We start from the raw sequence: 16192 nt of genomic DNA, 5'->3' as shown, positions 1-16192 counted from the left end.
GTATTTTGGCATTTAATATTATTTGTCTAGACACTTTTCACAGATTGACATATCGAACCATTGTAGTCATTAAATAAATTGAACAAATAAACTAGTCTTTTTATTTCTTCTCATGATTTAAGTAGTGACATCTTAAAATTCCTTAATTTTCAGAAGGCTTTGAGGAAAAGTGTTTGCCCAAGATAGCAACATTTCATTTCAAAACTAACAGCAAGTCAGAAGCATAGGTTGCACATGAGAAGTTGAAGAGTTCCTTCAAAATAAAAATAAAATAATTGATATAAGAAAAAACTATACATTGTTGCTTCCTTTCCCTGGCCTTAATGTGCTACCACTAGGTGCACTTGGTGGATGCATATGAAGAGTTCATTATAATTTACTGTAAGCGCTGTTTTCTCACTTTTCTTTAATAGGCTTTGTTGTAACACAGCTGGTAACCTCTTGTGGATCTGATGGACATTCCATGGCTTTAACAGAAAGTGGGGAAGTCTTTAGCTGGGGTGATGGAGATTATGGCAAACTGGGACATGGGAACAGCGACCGACAGCGCAGGCCTAGACAAATAGAGGCTCTGCAAGGAGAAGAAGTGGTGCAGGTACCACAGCATTTTTTATTCCTTCTTATAAACTGCAGATATTGTGACTTAGTGCTAGGAATACTGGCTTGGGGTAACCAGTACAGATAGTGATAGAGATGTTCCAAAGCCATTGTCAGTCTTGCCAATTTGAATTCAGATATTGAATGAAAACAGGCAACTTCTAACTTCTCTCTAAGTATTATGAAGCAAGTTGATAATTCCCACTTGAAGAATGTTATAATCACAAAACTCACTGGTGGTTAGTGATGTTACTTGACACTTGTTATTTGAGAAGACGAAAAATTTGGAAGAGCCTGGAAGTAAGGGATGATCCAAATGGCTGTCAAAACAGAGGCACAACTTAGCATTTTCTCTCGGTCTTTCTCAGGTCTTTGACCTTTAAAGTAAGTCAACAGTCCTCCTCCTTACTAAGTGTGCTTTGTAACAGTCCAAAAAAAGATACCTGGGTTTGTCTGAAAGCCTTTATGCACACAGGTATCCACCTGTCTTCCTCCTAACTTTACTGTGAGGGAAAACAAAAAGAGGTAGAATGTTGAGTCATTAATACTACAATATCTGTACTTTACATCTTTATAAAGTAAATATGTGCTATGTGTGAGAAGGGTATTACATATTTATATGTGTAATATTTTTCCCCGAAAATATAAATTACATGTATAAATTACAATTATTTTATTTCTAGATGTCATGTGGCTTCAAACACTCAGCTGTAGTGACAGCAGATGGCAAACTTTTTACGTTTGGAAATGGTGATTATGGTCGATTAGGGCTTGGAAATACTTCCAATAAGAAACTTCCAGAAAGAGTGACAGCGCTGGAGGGTTACCAGATTGGACAGGCATGGTTTATTTCAAATTGTCATCGTATCTTTGTTTAAAGCTAATATTCTCAGTATATTTTAGTGTTCTGTTTTTTAATTTTGGCTGTTATTTTGATTGTAATAGCAGATTTTGAGTATGTGTATTGTTTTCAGATTTCTTTCCTGGCTTTTGATCCTCTTTCTGCAATACTGCAACCTCTACCCCACCTTTTTTTTAAAAGCATTGCAAAGTTTCAATATGTAGGCATTAAGTATGAATTAATGAGCTAGAAAAAATAACACAACTAATGTGGTCCTAAATGTCTTCAAAACACTATATGAAGCAATAAAAGTTTCAGTGCCTTTAAAGGGATAGTTATTTTCTAAAATGTGTTTTTTCTTTTTTAGAAGGTATTTGGGTTGTACAAGTTTGTAGTAAGTTGGCAAAAACTATAGTAATAACATATTTCTTTGAACCAGGTGGCTTGTGGACTCAATCATACTGTAGCTGTGTCAACTGATGGCTCAATGGTTTGGGCTTTTGGAGATGGAGATTATGGTAAACTTGGTTTGGGAAATTCCACTGCAAAATCGTCACCACAGGTTAGAATTCACAAGGGAAATTACTCTTTCAATTACTCTTTCAATGCTTAATGTATTGCACAGAGTTCAGAGTGTAGTTCTCAGAATTTAACTTAGTAATTCCAGAGGCTATACTACTCCAATAAAATCTAGCATAAATAATTCTGATCATATGTTATACTAAGCATGACACTCTAAAGCATCTCCTGTAAACCAGTCTCACCTTATGTCAGAGATAATACAAATAGTGACAGTCATAGAATTAGCTTAAATCAGAGGTTCCTTATTTTGGAATTTGTGGGGAAGGTTGTTTCCACACTGGCAGGCTTCCTCTGATGCCACCCCCACCAATCACCAATAAATTAAAGGCATTTTGAATCATTGCACATAGAATAAGATGTTAGTTCTGTTAAAGAAAAAGAGAAAACTGTGTCTCAGTTTCTTGTAGTCATGTACAGGCATTAATTAGAGTAATGTTGTATTGTATACATTGCATTGTGGGAATTATAAATTTTTATCTTTGGAAGCAGAAGTTACATATGTAATTCATATTTGCTTTCTGTTTGTACCCTCATAACATCATAGCTTTTTGTCCTCTCATTTACCCCCTTAGAAAGTGGATATTCTGTGTGGAATTGGAATAAAAAAAGTCGCCTGTGGAACCCAGTTTTCTGTTGCATTGACAAAAGATGGTCACGTATACACTTTTGGACAAGGTAGGGCAATCTAGTATTTAGATCTTTCCATCTACATGTTTCTGTGTATTGAAAGTGAAAATGAAGAATACTAAGATGCATTTATAAGAGTGACCTAATGTGGATTTTGGAAGTACAGCAATGCAGTATTAACATAGGCCTAAAATACAGATTTGTGGCTGTATCTAGTTTGATCTCACAAAAACTGGCTTTCAAAATACTATAATTTAGCTTTTGAAGAGTGTTTTCGTTGATCTTCATCAAATTTCACCCATCCAAATGCATTGGGTTACTTGAATGTTCACTTTGCCAAATAAATCGTATACCTACACAAATCGTTCAAAATTCTGGACAGGCAAGTTGCCAGCTACACTGAAATAAACATATTTGCTCTTAAGTCAGTTAACTCCTGTGTGTTGAGAAATTTATACGCTTAGATGTAGAAGCCTTGTTTTAATAAATTTTAGTTTTGTTTCAGATTTGAAGTGAAAATAACAATTTTGGCAATATTAATGAGTACATGTAAGATTTTGTAGGAAATGTACACTACATTTCTCTATTTAGTCCCAGTTCTAAGAGTACCAAAGAGTTGCTTTTTGTCCCTCCCTGACTTTGCCTGCAAGTAAAATTCATTTTTTGATGTTCTTTACATATGTGGATATTTCCTTGCAATTTCAGATCGCCTTATAGGTTTGCCAGAAGGCCGAGCTCGAAATCACAACAGACCCCAGCAAGTTCCAGTACTGTCAGGAGTCTTTATTGAAGACATAGCTGTAGGAGCAGAGCATACACTTGCTTTATCTTCTACAGGGGATGTATATGCATGGGGTAGCAACTCTGAAGGACAGGTATCTACTATTTCCTGTTTATTTCTAACCTTTATAAGGCTAATTATACTTTATAGATGTCGTTGTAATGTATACCTTTTGGTGGAAAATCGAACTCTCCCCTGTCCCTCAGATGGCTCCTGTAAGAGAAGGGCAAAGTTGCTGCTCTGATACTTCAGGATTGAGTATTTGAGAATCCTTGTTGAGCGAGTTGTTTAGAATAGTTTCTGAAAGAAATATGTCTATTTTTAAAATGATGCTTACGCTGTATTTTTGAAAGAGAAATGCTTATTAGTGTAAAAAAAAAAAAAAAAAAAAAAAAAGAGAGAAACTTGGTTCTGAAAGCCTATTTTATGTTTTTCCTTGCAGTTTAAAAAGCTTGGTTTATACGGTGTAGGAATAATTTTTTATACTCTTATGATACAAAGTTACTGCTTTTAGAAAATGAAATTCAAAGCCATAGGTAAAAAGTCAGAATAGGTTCAGTAGACATTCTCTTTACACAGATTGTGTTTTCATAAACTATTGTAGGAGCTTCTACGCTACAGCAAAAGTGGTATTTAAATGGCACAGAACAGGCATGAGCTGTATTGACTATGCATGAGAGGTTGTGCACAGATGAATTTCTCAGTGTACAAAAGATCTTGCAAAGAATCTGTAGCTGTTTTAAGGTTGCTTTGCCACCTAAATTTGCTTCTTCCATTAAGTGTGGATGTAACATTTTATCCAAAATAAAAGATATACGATAGCATAATAAAAGATTAAAAGCTAAATATTTTAACCCAGTATATGTTGTTGATAAGTATCACTCTTTACTGCTTGCTCTGAATCTTTGCTGAGAGTGTTTTAGAAGTATTTCCACAGTTGTTGATTCTTCTTTGTGCCTTTTCCATCTGTTACAAATTGTCAGCTTGGACTTGGCCATACCAACCATGTCAGAGAACCAACCCTAATAACAGTCCTGCAAGGAAAAAATATTCGACAGATTTCAGCAGGACGTTGCCATAGTGCTGCCTGGACAGCACCACCTGTTCCACCAAGAGCTCCAGGTAAAAAACGGGTAGTTTGTATGGTCATTTGATTTAGTCTTTTTGTTTCCCAAGAGATGAATGCAACTGGAGCCTTGGAACATTTGGACAAATTTGTTGTGTTTTACATCTATTAAGTTTTCAAATTGTCTTAGTCTCTGAATTTTGCTACCCTTTATGATGAAATAATGCATTCTTTCTTTTACTGTGGTAGGTGTTTCAGTGCCTTTACAGCTTGGTTTACCTGATGCCATTCCACCGCAGTATGGGGCACTGAAAGAAGTGAGCATTCATACAGTAAGAGCAAGGCTCAGACTGCTGTACCATTTTTCTGACCTCATGTACTCTTCGTGGAGATTACTTAACCTCAGTCCCAATAACCAGGTAAAATTCCATTTGAAAAATACAGCTTAGCTGTGTTGTGTTGTGCCATGTCACTAGGAAGTTTTTCACCAGATTAAGACAGACCTTATTGGTAGGTTCTGTAGGGTTTGTTTGTTTGGTTTTTATTTATTTATTTATTTTATAAACAAAATATACGGATCTGGATTAAGCCAGACATTTTCAAATACCATTGTATATTTTCATTTATGCTAATACTAACATGTCAATGTTTTAGTTTCCAAAAACTTAGTAGCCTCAGAGCTATAAACATGAAGTAATAACCTGTTTCTTGAAATACTGAAGTACTAGTGATTAATTATAAAAGTTTTTATTCTTTAAAGAATTGAATTAATGAACTTTATTAATATTTATTCTATTACCGCTTTATTGCAGAACAGTACATCTCATTACAATGCTGGAACGTGGGGAATAGTTCAAGGACAGCTAAGACCCTTGCTAGCACCACGAGTGTACACACTCCCCATGGTACGCTCTATAGGAAAAACTATGGTTCAGGGAAAAAACTATGGACCTCTGATTACTGTAAAAAGAATATCAACCAGGTCAGTATTCTTTTTATAGGGAATGTATTTGATAACAAATACTGATACTCATACATTTTCCAGAACTTCTGGTATACCATGCTCTCTCTATACAACTTTATTATGACCAAGTGACTTCACTAGCCTTTACATTTTTATGAGTTACATTGTATGGCTGTGTTTTTTTATTCTCTTTTTCAAAAGAGGTCGGAAATGCAAGCCCATTTTTGTACAGATAGCAAGACAAGTGGTAAAGCTGAATGCATCAGACCTTCGCCTACCTTCCCGTGCCTGGAAAGTGAAACTGGTTGGAGAAGGAGCCGATGATGCAGGGGGAGTGTTTGATGACACTATTACAGAAATGTGTCAGGTATGAAAAGCCAATTACTTCAAAATGCCTGGTAGAGCTTTTGTTATATCTGGTGTTTGTTTGTATTTGTCAGATTTCCTTATGCAGCACGTTAAGTTCTTATTCTTCAGTCCTTTGCCATAGTACTAGAATTGTCTACTTACGGATGTCTCTGAGGAAAAATAAACCTTCTTCAAATTGTGGCAATGAGATGCAAAAAAGCCACACTGTAACTTAGTGTTAAAATAGGCCACCTTGAAGTTCCACAATAGCTGCTACACGTTATGGGAGCATTTTGCAAACCCCCATTCTGTCCAGCCAATATTTTCTATAAGATTGTATGCTACTATACAGTTACACCTCTGTCAGGGGTTTCTAACATATGTGAAAATCTGTTACCTCTTGGGCTCAGTGCTGGAAAGGAGTTCAGTGGCAGAAAGTAAGTATTTTTACTATGACCGTAGCCAGAATATTGTTGCTATACAGTTTCATCTGGAAACTGAGGTCTATGGGCTAGGACTAAGATCTGGTTGCTTTTAAGGCACAACTATGATTGTAGCCAGGAGAAGGATTGAAAAGTATACTGGCTGGAGAACTGTGGTTGTTCCTTGACTCTTCCAGGAGTCTTATATCCCAAAGAACAAGAATTAATGCTATCAAAAGAGGATAATTAATAGACCTGCCTAGTCTGGGACAGGGGAACAGCCATAGATAGTGATGAAGCTGGAATTGGAGTTACGGTTAGGATATAGGATGGAAGAAACTAAAGAACTCTGTTTATTAATGATATTTCTAATACCTGTTAGACCAGAGGGGGTTGATTCAGATAAGGACTTGAGGCCTAACTTACAGATTCTTTCCTAGGCAGTTTACATTAACAGTGAGGTGTAATGAGGGCTCAGAACATAATTCATTGAAAAATTTGATACATTGGTATTTCATGCAAAAAGCTGCACTTGGTAGGGTGTATAGCTTAGAGCTTTTGTTCATTTCTAGAACAGGTACCCGGGAATATATCACAGAGTAGTCACAGCAAAACAATGGTTATAGTCTGACATACAGGCAGGCCTTCAAATAAACATGATTTTTTTTAAGGAAAACCAGCCCTGCCATTGTTGCTTTCTCTTAAGTATTGCAAAAGATTTTTTAAGAAGTAATAATCACTGTCATAGACTATTCTGTCTTGTAATGCTGTAATGTAAAAATATTTCTGTAATAGGTTTCTTGTACCTGTGTCTAAGAATGCTTTTCTTTGGTTGTTGATTTTTAAGGAACTGGAAACTGGAGTAGTAGACCTACTTATTCCTTCTCCAAATGCTACTGCTGAAGTAGGCTACAATAGGGATAGGTAAGTTGTCCAGGATTTCTTTTTATTGACAGTTGTAAGTTGGTGAAAATCAACTTCTATTAACTACCTTTTACCAAATGGTAAGACTTCATGAGTGTCCCTAGTACATTCTTTTCCTTCAGGTTGTGATGTTACTTTGACATGAAGGAGAAGGTGTGGTTTAAATGTGAACTTTCTGGATTGCTGATACAGAATTTAGTATAACATTAAGAATTTCAGTATTTGTGGTCAGGGTTAAATTTGCCCATCTTGGCCTCCTTTATTTCAACAGTTAAAAATAACATTAATCTACTTATTTGGACACCTCTTGCTGATAATTGTGTTGGCAGTTACAATGCTGTGCTTAGAAATACTTCTTTTGCCTCTAATGAAGTAGCACAGAAATTATACTATAGTCTTTTGACTGTCTTTTCTTCCAGGTTTCTCTTTAACCCTTCAGCATGTTTAGATGAACATCTGATGCAGTTTAAATTCTTGGGTATTCTCATGGGTGTAGCTATTCGTACAAAAAAGCCATTAGATCTTCATTTGGCTCCAATGGTCTGGAAGCAACTTTGTTGTATCCCACTCATCTTGGAGGATTTGGAGGAGGTAGATCTGCTCTATGTGCAGACCCTCAACAGCATTCTTCACATTGAAGACAGTGGGATTACTGAAGAAAATTTCCATGAGGTAAGATGCAAAAGTTGGAGCTTCTGCGTTTATTCTGAAAGTGGTCACTGTTATCAGATTGACCTTAATCTCAGTATTTATTTTATTGTATGATTAAATATTTCCATTATTGGGATAACAAGGCCTTGATAAGCGTTCGGAATAGTTCATGACCTAAATATATTTCTAGGTGACTGATAGTAAAATGTTGAACCTAGATCACTTGATTGACTTACACTAAACATAGTTTTTCTGTTTTGCCTAACAGATGATTCCTTTAGATTCTTTTGTTGGTCAAAGTGCTGATGGTAAAATGGTTCCCATAATCCCTGGAGGGAACAGTATCCCACTTACCTTTTCAAACAGGAAAGAATATGTGGAGAGGGCAATTGAGTACAGACTTCATGAAATGGACCGTCAGGTAAGAATCTCATCGTGATCCTCTCCACATTGTTAACATGAACAGCATTTTTGATTTGTGTAAGTTTCCATTACAGTTTATAAGGGAATATGAAAAGCTGGAAAGGATTTTTTCCCTACAAACTCCTATAGTTCTTTTTAGTTGTATGTTTTTGCTGTTGTTCTAAGTCAGTTATATTTTTTCTTAGCAATTGCTCACTTGACAAAAGAGTACTGGAAATGAGAACTTCTTTTTCATTAGAGTATCACAGAATCACAGAATTTCTAGGTTGGAAGAGACCTCAAGGTCATCGAGTCCAACCTCCAACCTAACGCTAACAGCCCTCCACTAAACCATATCCCTAAGCTCTACATCTAAACGTCTTTTGAAGACCTCCAGGGATGGTGACTCCACCACTTCCCTGGGCAGCCTGTTCCAATGTCTAACAACCCTTTCAGTGAAGAAATTCTTCCTAACATCTAACCTAAAACTCCCCTGGCTCAACTTAAGCCCATTCCCCCTCGTCCTGTCACCAGGCACGTGGGAGAACAGGCCAACCCCCACCTCGCTACAGCCTCCCTTGAGGTACCTATAGAGAGCGATAAGGTCACCCCTGAGCCTCCTCTTCTCCAGGCTGAACAAGCCCAGCTCCCTCAGCCGCTCCTCGTAGGACTTGTTCTCCAGGCCCCTCACCAGCTTCGTCGCCCTTCTCTGCACCCGCTCAAGCACCTCGATGTCCTTCTTGTAGCGAGGGGCCCAAAACTGAACACAGTACTCGAGGTGCGGCCTCACCAGAGCTGAGTACAGGGGGACGATCACCTCCCTCGCCCTGCTGGTCACACCGTTCCTGATACAAGCCAGGATGCCGTTGGCCTTCTTGGCCACCTGAGCACACTGCTGGCTCATATTCAGCTGACTATCCACCATCACTCCCAGGTCCTTCTCTGCCTGGCAGCTCTCCAACCATTCCTCTCCCAGTCTGTAGCTCTGCTTGGGGTTATTGCGCCCCAGGTGCAGGACCCGGCACTTGGCTTTGTTGAACTTCATGCAGTTGACCTCAGCCCATCGGTGCAGCCTATCCAGATCCTCCTGCAGAGCTTTCCTACCCTCAAGCAGATCGACACACGCACCTAACTTGGTGTCATCTGCGAACTTAATGAGGGTGCACTCGATGCCCTCGTCCAGATCATCAATGAAGATATTAAAGAGGACCGGCCCCAACACCGAGCCCTGGGGGACGCCACTAGTGACCGGCCTCCAACTGGACTTGGCTCCATTCACCACGACTCTTTGGGCCCGGCTACCCAGCCAGTTTCTAACCCAGCGAAGCGTGCGCCAGTCCAAGCCAAGAGCAGCCAGTTTCTTGAGGAGAATGCTGTGGGAGACGGTGTCAAAAGCCTTGCTGAAGTCAAGGTAGACCACATCCACAGCCTTTCCGTCATCCACCCAGCGCGTCACTCTGTCATAGAAGGAGATCAGGTTCGTCAGGCATGACCTGCCTTTCATAAACCCATGCTGACTGGGCCTGATCGCCTGCTTCCCCTGCAATTGCTGCATGATGACTCTCAGGAGGATCTGCTCCATGAGCTTTCCTGGCACTGAGGTCAAACTGACAGGCCTGTAGTTTCCCGGGTCTGCCCTCCGGCCCTTCTTGTAGATGGGCGTCACGTTTGCTAGCCGCCAGTCGATTGGAACCTCCCCTGATAGCCAGGACTGTTGATAAATGATGGAAAGTGGCTTGGCCAGCTCCTCTGCCAGTTCCCTCAGTACCCTTGGGTGGATCCCATCCGGCCCCATCGACTTGTGCACATCTAAGTGCCGTAGCAGGTCACCAACCAGTTCTTCATGGATAATGAGGGCCACATCCTGCTCCCCATCGCCTTCCACCAGCTCAGGGTACTGAGTATCCAGAGAACAACCGGTATTGCCGCTAAAGACTGAGGCAAAGAAGGCATTGAGCACCTCCGCCTTTTCCTCATCTCTTGTAACTAAGTTTCCCCCCGCATCCAGTAAAGGATGGAGATTCTCCTTAGTCCTCCTTTTTGTGTTGATGTATTTATAGAAACGTTTTTTGTTATCTTTAACGGCAGTAGCCAGATTGAGCTCCAGATGAGCTTTGGCCTTCCTAATTTTGTCCCTGCACAGCCTCGCTACTTCTTTAAAGTCCTCCTTAGTGGCCTGCCCACTTTTCCAAAGCTTATAAACCCTCTTTTTCCTCCTAAGATCAAGCCACAATTCTCTGTTGAGCCAGGCCGGTCTTCTTCCCCGCCAGCTCGTCTTTGGGCACGTGGGGACAGACCGTTCCTGCGCCATTAAGACTTCCCTCTTGAAGAGCGCCCAGCCTTCCTGGACCCCTCTGCCCTTCAGAACCACCTCCCAAGGGACTCCACCAACCAGTGTCCTGAGCAGCTCAAAGTCAGCCCTTCGAAAGTCCAATACAGCGGTTTTACTGGTCCCCTTCCTGGCCTCGCCAAGAATAGTGAACTCCACCATTGCGTGGTCACTCTGCCCAAGACAGCTCCCGACGATCACGTCCTCCACCAGTCCTTCTCTGTTTGTGAAGAGAAGGTCTAGCGGGGCACCACCCCTGGTAGGTTCACTAACCAGCTGCGTCAGGAAGCTATCTTCCACGCTCTCCAGAAACCTCCTAGACTGCTTTCTCAGGGCTGTGTTGTGCTTCCAGGATATGTCAGGGAAGTTGAAGTCCCCCACGAGTACAAGAGCTGATGATTTAGCAACCTCTGTCAGCTGCCTGTAGAATTCCTCATCCGTCTCCTCATCCTGGTTCGGCGGTCTATAGCAGACCCCGACCAGGACACTAGCCTTGTTGTCCCTGCCGATCCTAACCCAAAGGGACTCGACCTTGTCATTCCCAACCTCGAGTTCTACAACCTCGAAAGACTCTCTAATATAGAGAGCCACACCACCACCCCTTCTATGCTGCCTGTCCCTTCTATAGAGCTTATAGCCAGGCATTGCAGCACTCCAGTCATGAGACTGGTCCCACCACGTCTCCGTGATGGCAACCAAGTCGTAGCCTGCCTGCCGCACGATGGCTTCCAGCTCCTCCTGTTTGTTACCCATGCTGCGTGCATTGGTGTAGATGCACTTCAGCTGGGCCATAGCCTTATCCTCCAGCCTTGCCATTGTTCCCCCTGGCACAGCCCCAACAATCCTAGCCTCAGCCCCATCCCCCTTCCTACCTAGTTTAAAGCCCTCTCAATGAGCCCTGCCAGTTCCTGGCCCAGGATCCTTTTTCCCCTAAAAGATAGGGACCCGTCTGCGGCCATCAGGCCAGGTGCTGAGTAAAGTGCCCCATGATCAAAAAACCCAAGATTTCTGCGTTGGCACCAGTCCCGGAGCCACGTGTTTAACAGGTGAGCTTTCCGTGTCCTCTCTGAACCCCTCCCTGCCACCATAGGGATGGACGAAAACACCACCTGCACTCCCGCTCCATCCACTAACCGACCCAGTCCCCTAAAGTCCCTTTTGATAGCCTTCAGGCTTCTCTCTTCGATGTTATCACTGCCCGCCTGGACTATCAAAAGGGGGTAATAGTCAGAGGGGCGTACCAGGTTAGGAAGCTTCCTGGCAACGTCCCTGACCCTGGCCCCAGGGAGACAGCAGACTTCCCTACGGGTAGGGTCAGGCCGACAAATAGGGCCCTCTGTTCCCCTAAGAGTCGAGTCACCAACAACAATAACCCTCCTGTCTTTCTTGGTGGAGGCAGTCCTGAGGCGCGGAGTCGACCTCCTCGCCCCAGGCATCCTCCTGGGAACATTTGCTACCTCTTCCTCACACACCGGCCTCTCAATCTCTAGGGCCTCAAACCTGTTGTGTAAGGGCACCTGGGAGGGTGGGGCCGGAAGGGGAGGGGATCGCCTGCGATGTCGAGCAGGGACTTGTTTCCATTCCTCCTCAGCTCCCAGATCCCCTCCCTCTGCCCGACGGGGACAGGGCAGGGGGTCCGCCCCCATTTGAGGAGTCTCACCTCGGCACCTCCCCTTGAGGCCCTGCAGGGAGTTACTCCAGAAGTCTATCTCCCGCTCACACTCCCTGATGGCCCTCAACCTCTCCACCTCCTCCTTGAGCTCCGCCACCATGCGGACCAGGTCATCCACCTGCTCGCACCTCACGCACGCAGTTTCTCTGCCTCCCGCCGATGGCAGCAACAGGCTCAGACACTCCTTGCATCCGGTGACCTGAACTGCGGCATTTTTTAACGGGTAGTCGGTCTGCGTGTGTACCGACTTCTTGGAGAGCGCGCCGTGCCTGGTGGCGACCATTATCACCTAGCTAGTAGCCTAGTAGTTCCATTGCAACTGTCAATTCTTGAGAAACTTCATCACAGTTGTGTGCAGTATGCACTGTTACTAGACACGACAGCAACATAGAGTCTAGCTGAAGTAAATATTGTGGACAGACATTCATTTAACTGAAAACTTTCTCATCTGCTTTAGCAAAGAAACTACAAATACAGCGTTAAATGTTCTGAGGAGTATTAATTACCTATTTGCATATTTCTGTGTGTTTTGTCACTCATATAGTGAAGTTTGCAAAAGCACTATGATAATTAGATGTTAGGAATATTCTTTTCCTTTTTCTCAAGATATAAATACATGCAGAATTGCAGAATTCTAACCTGTGTTAGAAAAATAAGCTACTAACCTGTACTTTAAGTTCTGCTGTATTGTGTCAGAATCTTTTCTTTTATGTGTAATTACTTTTAAAAGTAGCTTTGTTTAATAATACTTGTAATATTCACCAGAATTTTGAGAGGTTGTTGACCGTGCAGGGTATGCATGTGTGAGAGGTTGTATTTGGCAGATGTTCTCTCTCCTTACCCTGTTCATTAGCAGATACATGGCCTTTGCATTTATTTGGATGGTACAATAAGTGGCAGAAATAGGACAATTGCACTTACAATGTTTCTTCTTTTTTGGGCAATAGGTGGCTGCTGTAAGAGAAGGAATGTCTTGGATTGTTCCAGTTCCCTTGTTGTCTCTTCTGACTGCTAAGCAGTTGGAACAAATGGTCTGTGGAATGCCAGAAATATCAGTTGAAGTTCTGAAGAAAGTTGTGCGTTACAGAGAAGTTGATGAACAGCATCAGCTAGTACAGTGGTTCTGGCATACCCTTGAAGAATTTTCAAATGAGGAGAGAGTGCTTTTCATGAGGTTTGTGTCAGGAAGATCTCGATTGCCAGCCAACACAGCTGATATCTCTCAGCGATTCCAAATAATGAAGGTTGATAGGGTAAGATGATGGTTTTATTTTTATTATTATTAATATTATTTCTGTCTAGTTTAATCTGTCCTTTGGCAATAGCAGCCAGGTTTCCATAACTAAATTTACAGAGAAAGTCAGGGATAGGATATGCCCTGAGCTATTAAAACCAAGGACTTTATTTGTGCAGGAGCATTGAATACTGCATGGATTGCATGTTAATTCAGTTCATATATTTACTATGGTTCTGTGATTGGAGGTCAAGACAAGCCCTTGCACAAGAAACAAAACCTCTTCTGTTGTAACTTGTCCACAGTCATTTTCTGTTCCAATTACTTTCTTCATTCGATAGTTTTAACTCCTTTAAGTTTGTGTTAAGCAGCAACATATGACCACTAATGAGCTCTAAGTCCTAAAACCACTATAATGAATTTACAGTATATTACTTTACGCACAGGTTGCATACGTTTTGCATTGTGTTTGGGGTTTGTGCAGTGAAAGGATATTGTCTGAACTATATGAATCAAAAACTTGGGCAAATATAAGATAACAGTGTTTTGACTGTCATCTTTAGTGAGGTGTCTCAGGTTGCTTCATGTTAAGGCACTGAATGGTATGTAATTTGAATGTTGTTTGGTATCTTCCAGTGGGCTTCTAAACAATAGCGTGGTCAAATAGTTGCATTTCATTAGTGAATGGAGGAAGTCACACAGCAGGTGATATAGCAGTAGTTTTGCACATACTGCAGGATAAAACAAGTGATATAATAAACAAGAGAGGCTAGTCTGCTTCTTAGAAGAAATATTGAGATACAATGAGAAAATGCTGAATGATAGAGGCAGGGAAGAAGGGATCAATGAAATATGGATATGTTGCATTTTTTTTTTTACTTTATTCACAAACTTAACAGTGTCCCACCTTTTATCCGTTTCCACAGCCTTACGACAGCTTGCCTACCTCACAGACTTGTTTCTTTCAACTGAGGCTCCCACCTTACTCCAGTCAACTAATCATGGCAGAGCGTTTGCGCTATGCAATCAATAATTGCAGGTCTATAGATATGGACAATTATATGCTCTCACGGAATGTGGACAATGCAGAGGGCTCAGACACAGATTATTAACATTCTGTGAACAAAATCATCTTCCTTTTACTACGACTAGCGCCCTGAGTCCAATTTGTTGTTGACATAATTTTATGGTAACCATAGATGTTTTAGGAGCATAAAAACAGATGTTAATAAACAGTGGCCACATTTTAGTTACTCTAAATGTAACAAAAAATTAGATGTTTTTATTTTTTGTGATTGTAAAAAAAAAAAAAAAAAGAAAAAAGAAAAAAGAAAACAAAAAGGTATGATCAGTAATTTTTTTCTCCTTTTTTTTGGTCACTTTTGATAAGTTTGCATGGAGACATTTTGGTGCATTTTTGTTGGGAATAGTACATTTGTAAGCCCTCCCAGTGAACATGAAGAGTTGTACATTGTGTATAATTGTTCATTAGCAAGGACAGTTTTACATGAATATTCACATATTTATTTTGTTTTAATTTGAATTGCCTGTGCAGGGTTCCTTATGCAGAGAAAAATAAAGCGAATTCAAGAATTGTTTGCTTGTATGCATTTGTGAACTGTGTATTGGTATACTTAGTCTTCATACTTTTTCATTTTGTCTCAGGAAGTTCTAGTACTGCGGTATTTAGACAGGACATGACTTTTGAAGCATCTTAAAATGTTTATCTTCAAGTAATCTGATGGGTAGGACCGTGCCCTGCTTTCTAATGTCTTTGAGGCTTTTTCAGGTATACCATTAGCTTATGACTTGTACTTTAATATGAGTTAAAGTTGTACTTGATTCCTTCTTGATTTTCATTTAAACATTTTTCTTTTCAAGAGTAGTAATTGCTGACATGAATAATATACAGCCATCTTGACTTGGAAGTCTTAAACTTTTTGTCCAAAAAACACACCATCCTCTTTGATATACAGGAATTGATGTAACTGGTCCTAATCAGAGTACAAATAAATTAAAATGAAGGTGACAGGCTAGTTGTTGAAGTTGTGGGGTTTATATACGTTCTGAGTATACAACTTTGATTTTAGTAAACTGCACGTGTTTGGTCTCTGTCACAGCTGTAATTGTGTTATAATCAGCAGTGCCTGGCTTACACTGTAACATTCATATTTGGTTAGGACAGTGATGTACTATTACCAAGAAATTTTTATTCTGTGTCTTAGCGAAGTGCTGATGACAATTCCTTTCAGTCTCCATATCTAAAGTATAATTTGTGTCAAACTGCAAATGCTGTTTTATGTTCAGGAACCAGTTCAACCAGGCTGAGAAGGGTAGTGTCTTTCCTCAGGTGAGTCGCTGCTGCTCTGGCTTGATGTTCCTCCTCATTCTCACTGGAATCCTTGATAGGAGGCTATGGGGCCTGAGGGCTGTGGAAAAAATTTATGAACCTAAACTCACTTGGTACACCACTAGTTTGTCTGAGAACACAGGCATTCCTGTTTTATGTTAGCAGGGATTATTAGGGAAGCTTCCCAGCTGTCCAAGATGGAACCTAGTGTATTGCTGCCAGCTAATGTTGGTCAAAGGGCTGAGCAAAGAGCTTCCAGATCCAGTTTTTATCTGGTTTATTCGGTTAGGACTCACTGTTGGCTCATGAAAAAGGCAAATGATTCTTGAGCTATGACCAAGAACCAGACTGCAGCATGAAACATCTGGAGGGGGACTTCCAATTGTTTGGGGAGAAGGAGGG

At 41.0% G+C, this 16192-nt stretch overlaps 1 protein-coding gene across 11 annotated transcripts in view; it reads left to right on the top strand.

Annotated features, from left to right (window-relative positions):
- Positions 1-15046, top strand: part of HERC1 (HECT and RLD domain containing E3 ubiquitin protein ligase family member 1) — a 108058-nt gene extending 93012 nt beyond the window's left edge. For all 11 annotated transcript variants that reach the window (XM_084293497.1, XM_084293495.1, XM_084293498.1 and 8 more), the window contains 14 exons: positions 414-595; positions 1281-1436; positions 1878-2000; positions 2593-2695; positions 3353-3522; positions 4412-4550; positions 4744-4913; positions 5307-5476; positions 5660-5825; positions 7076-7152; positions 7572-7824; positions 8072-8224; positions 13154-13459; positions 14367-15046. In XM_084293497.1, coding sequence (XP_084149623.1) covers positions 414-595; positions 1281-1436; positions 1878-2000; positions 2593-2695; positions 3353-3522; positions 4412-4550; positions 4744-4913; positions 5307-5476; positions 5660-5825; positions 7076-7152; positions 7572-7824; positions 8072-8224; positions 13154-13459; positions 14367-14552 — 2354 coding nt within the window. In that variant the 3' untranslated portion in view covers positions 14553-15046. The remainder of the gene's footprint in view (positions 1-413; positions 596-1280; positions 1437-1877; positions 2001-2592; positions 2696-3352; positions 3523-4411; positions 4551-4743; positions 4914-5306; positions 5477-5659; positions 5826-7075; positions 7153-7571; positions 7825-8071; positions 8225-13153; positions 13460-14366) is intronic.
- Positions 15047-16192: the final 1146 nt, after the last annotated feature.

The sequence above is a fragment of the Netta rufina genome, assembly GCF_964035555.1.
Source record: "Netta rufina genome assembly, chromosome: 11".
NCBI lineage: Eukaryota > Metazoa > Chordata > Aves > Anseriformes > Anatidae > Netta > Netta rufina.
This window is presented reverse-complemented; position numbering and strand designations above follow the sequence as displayed.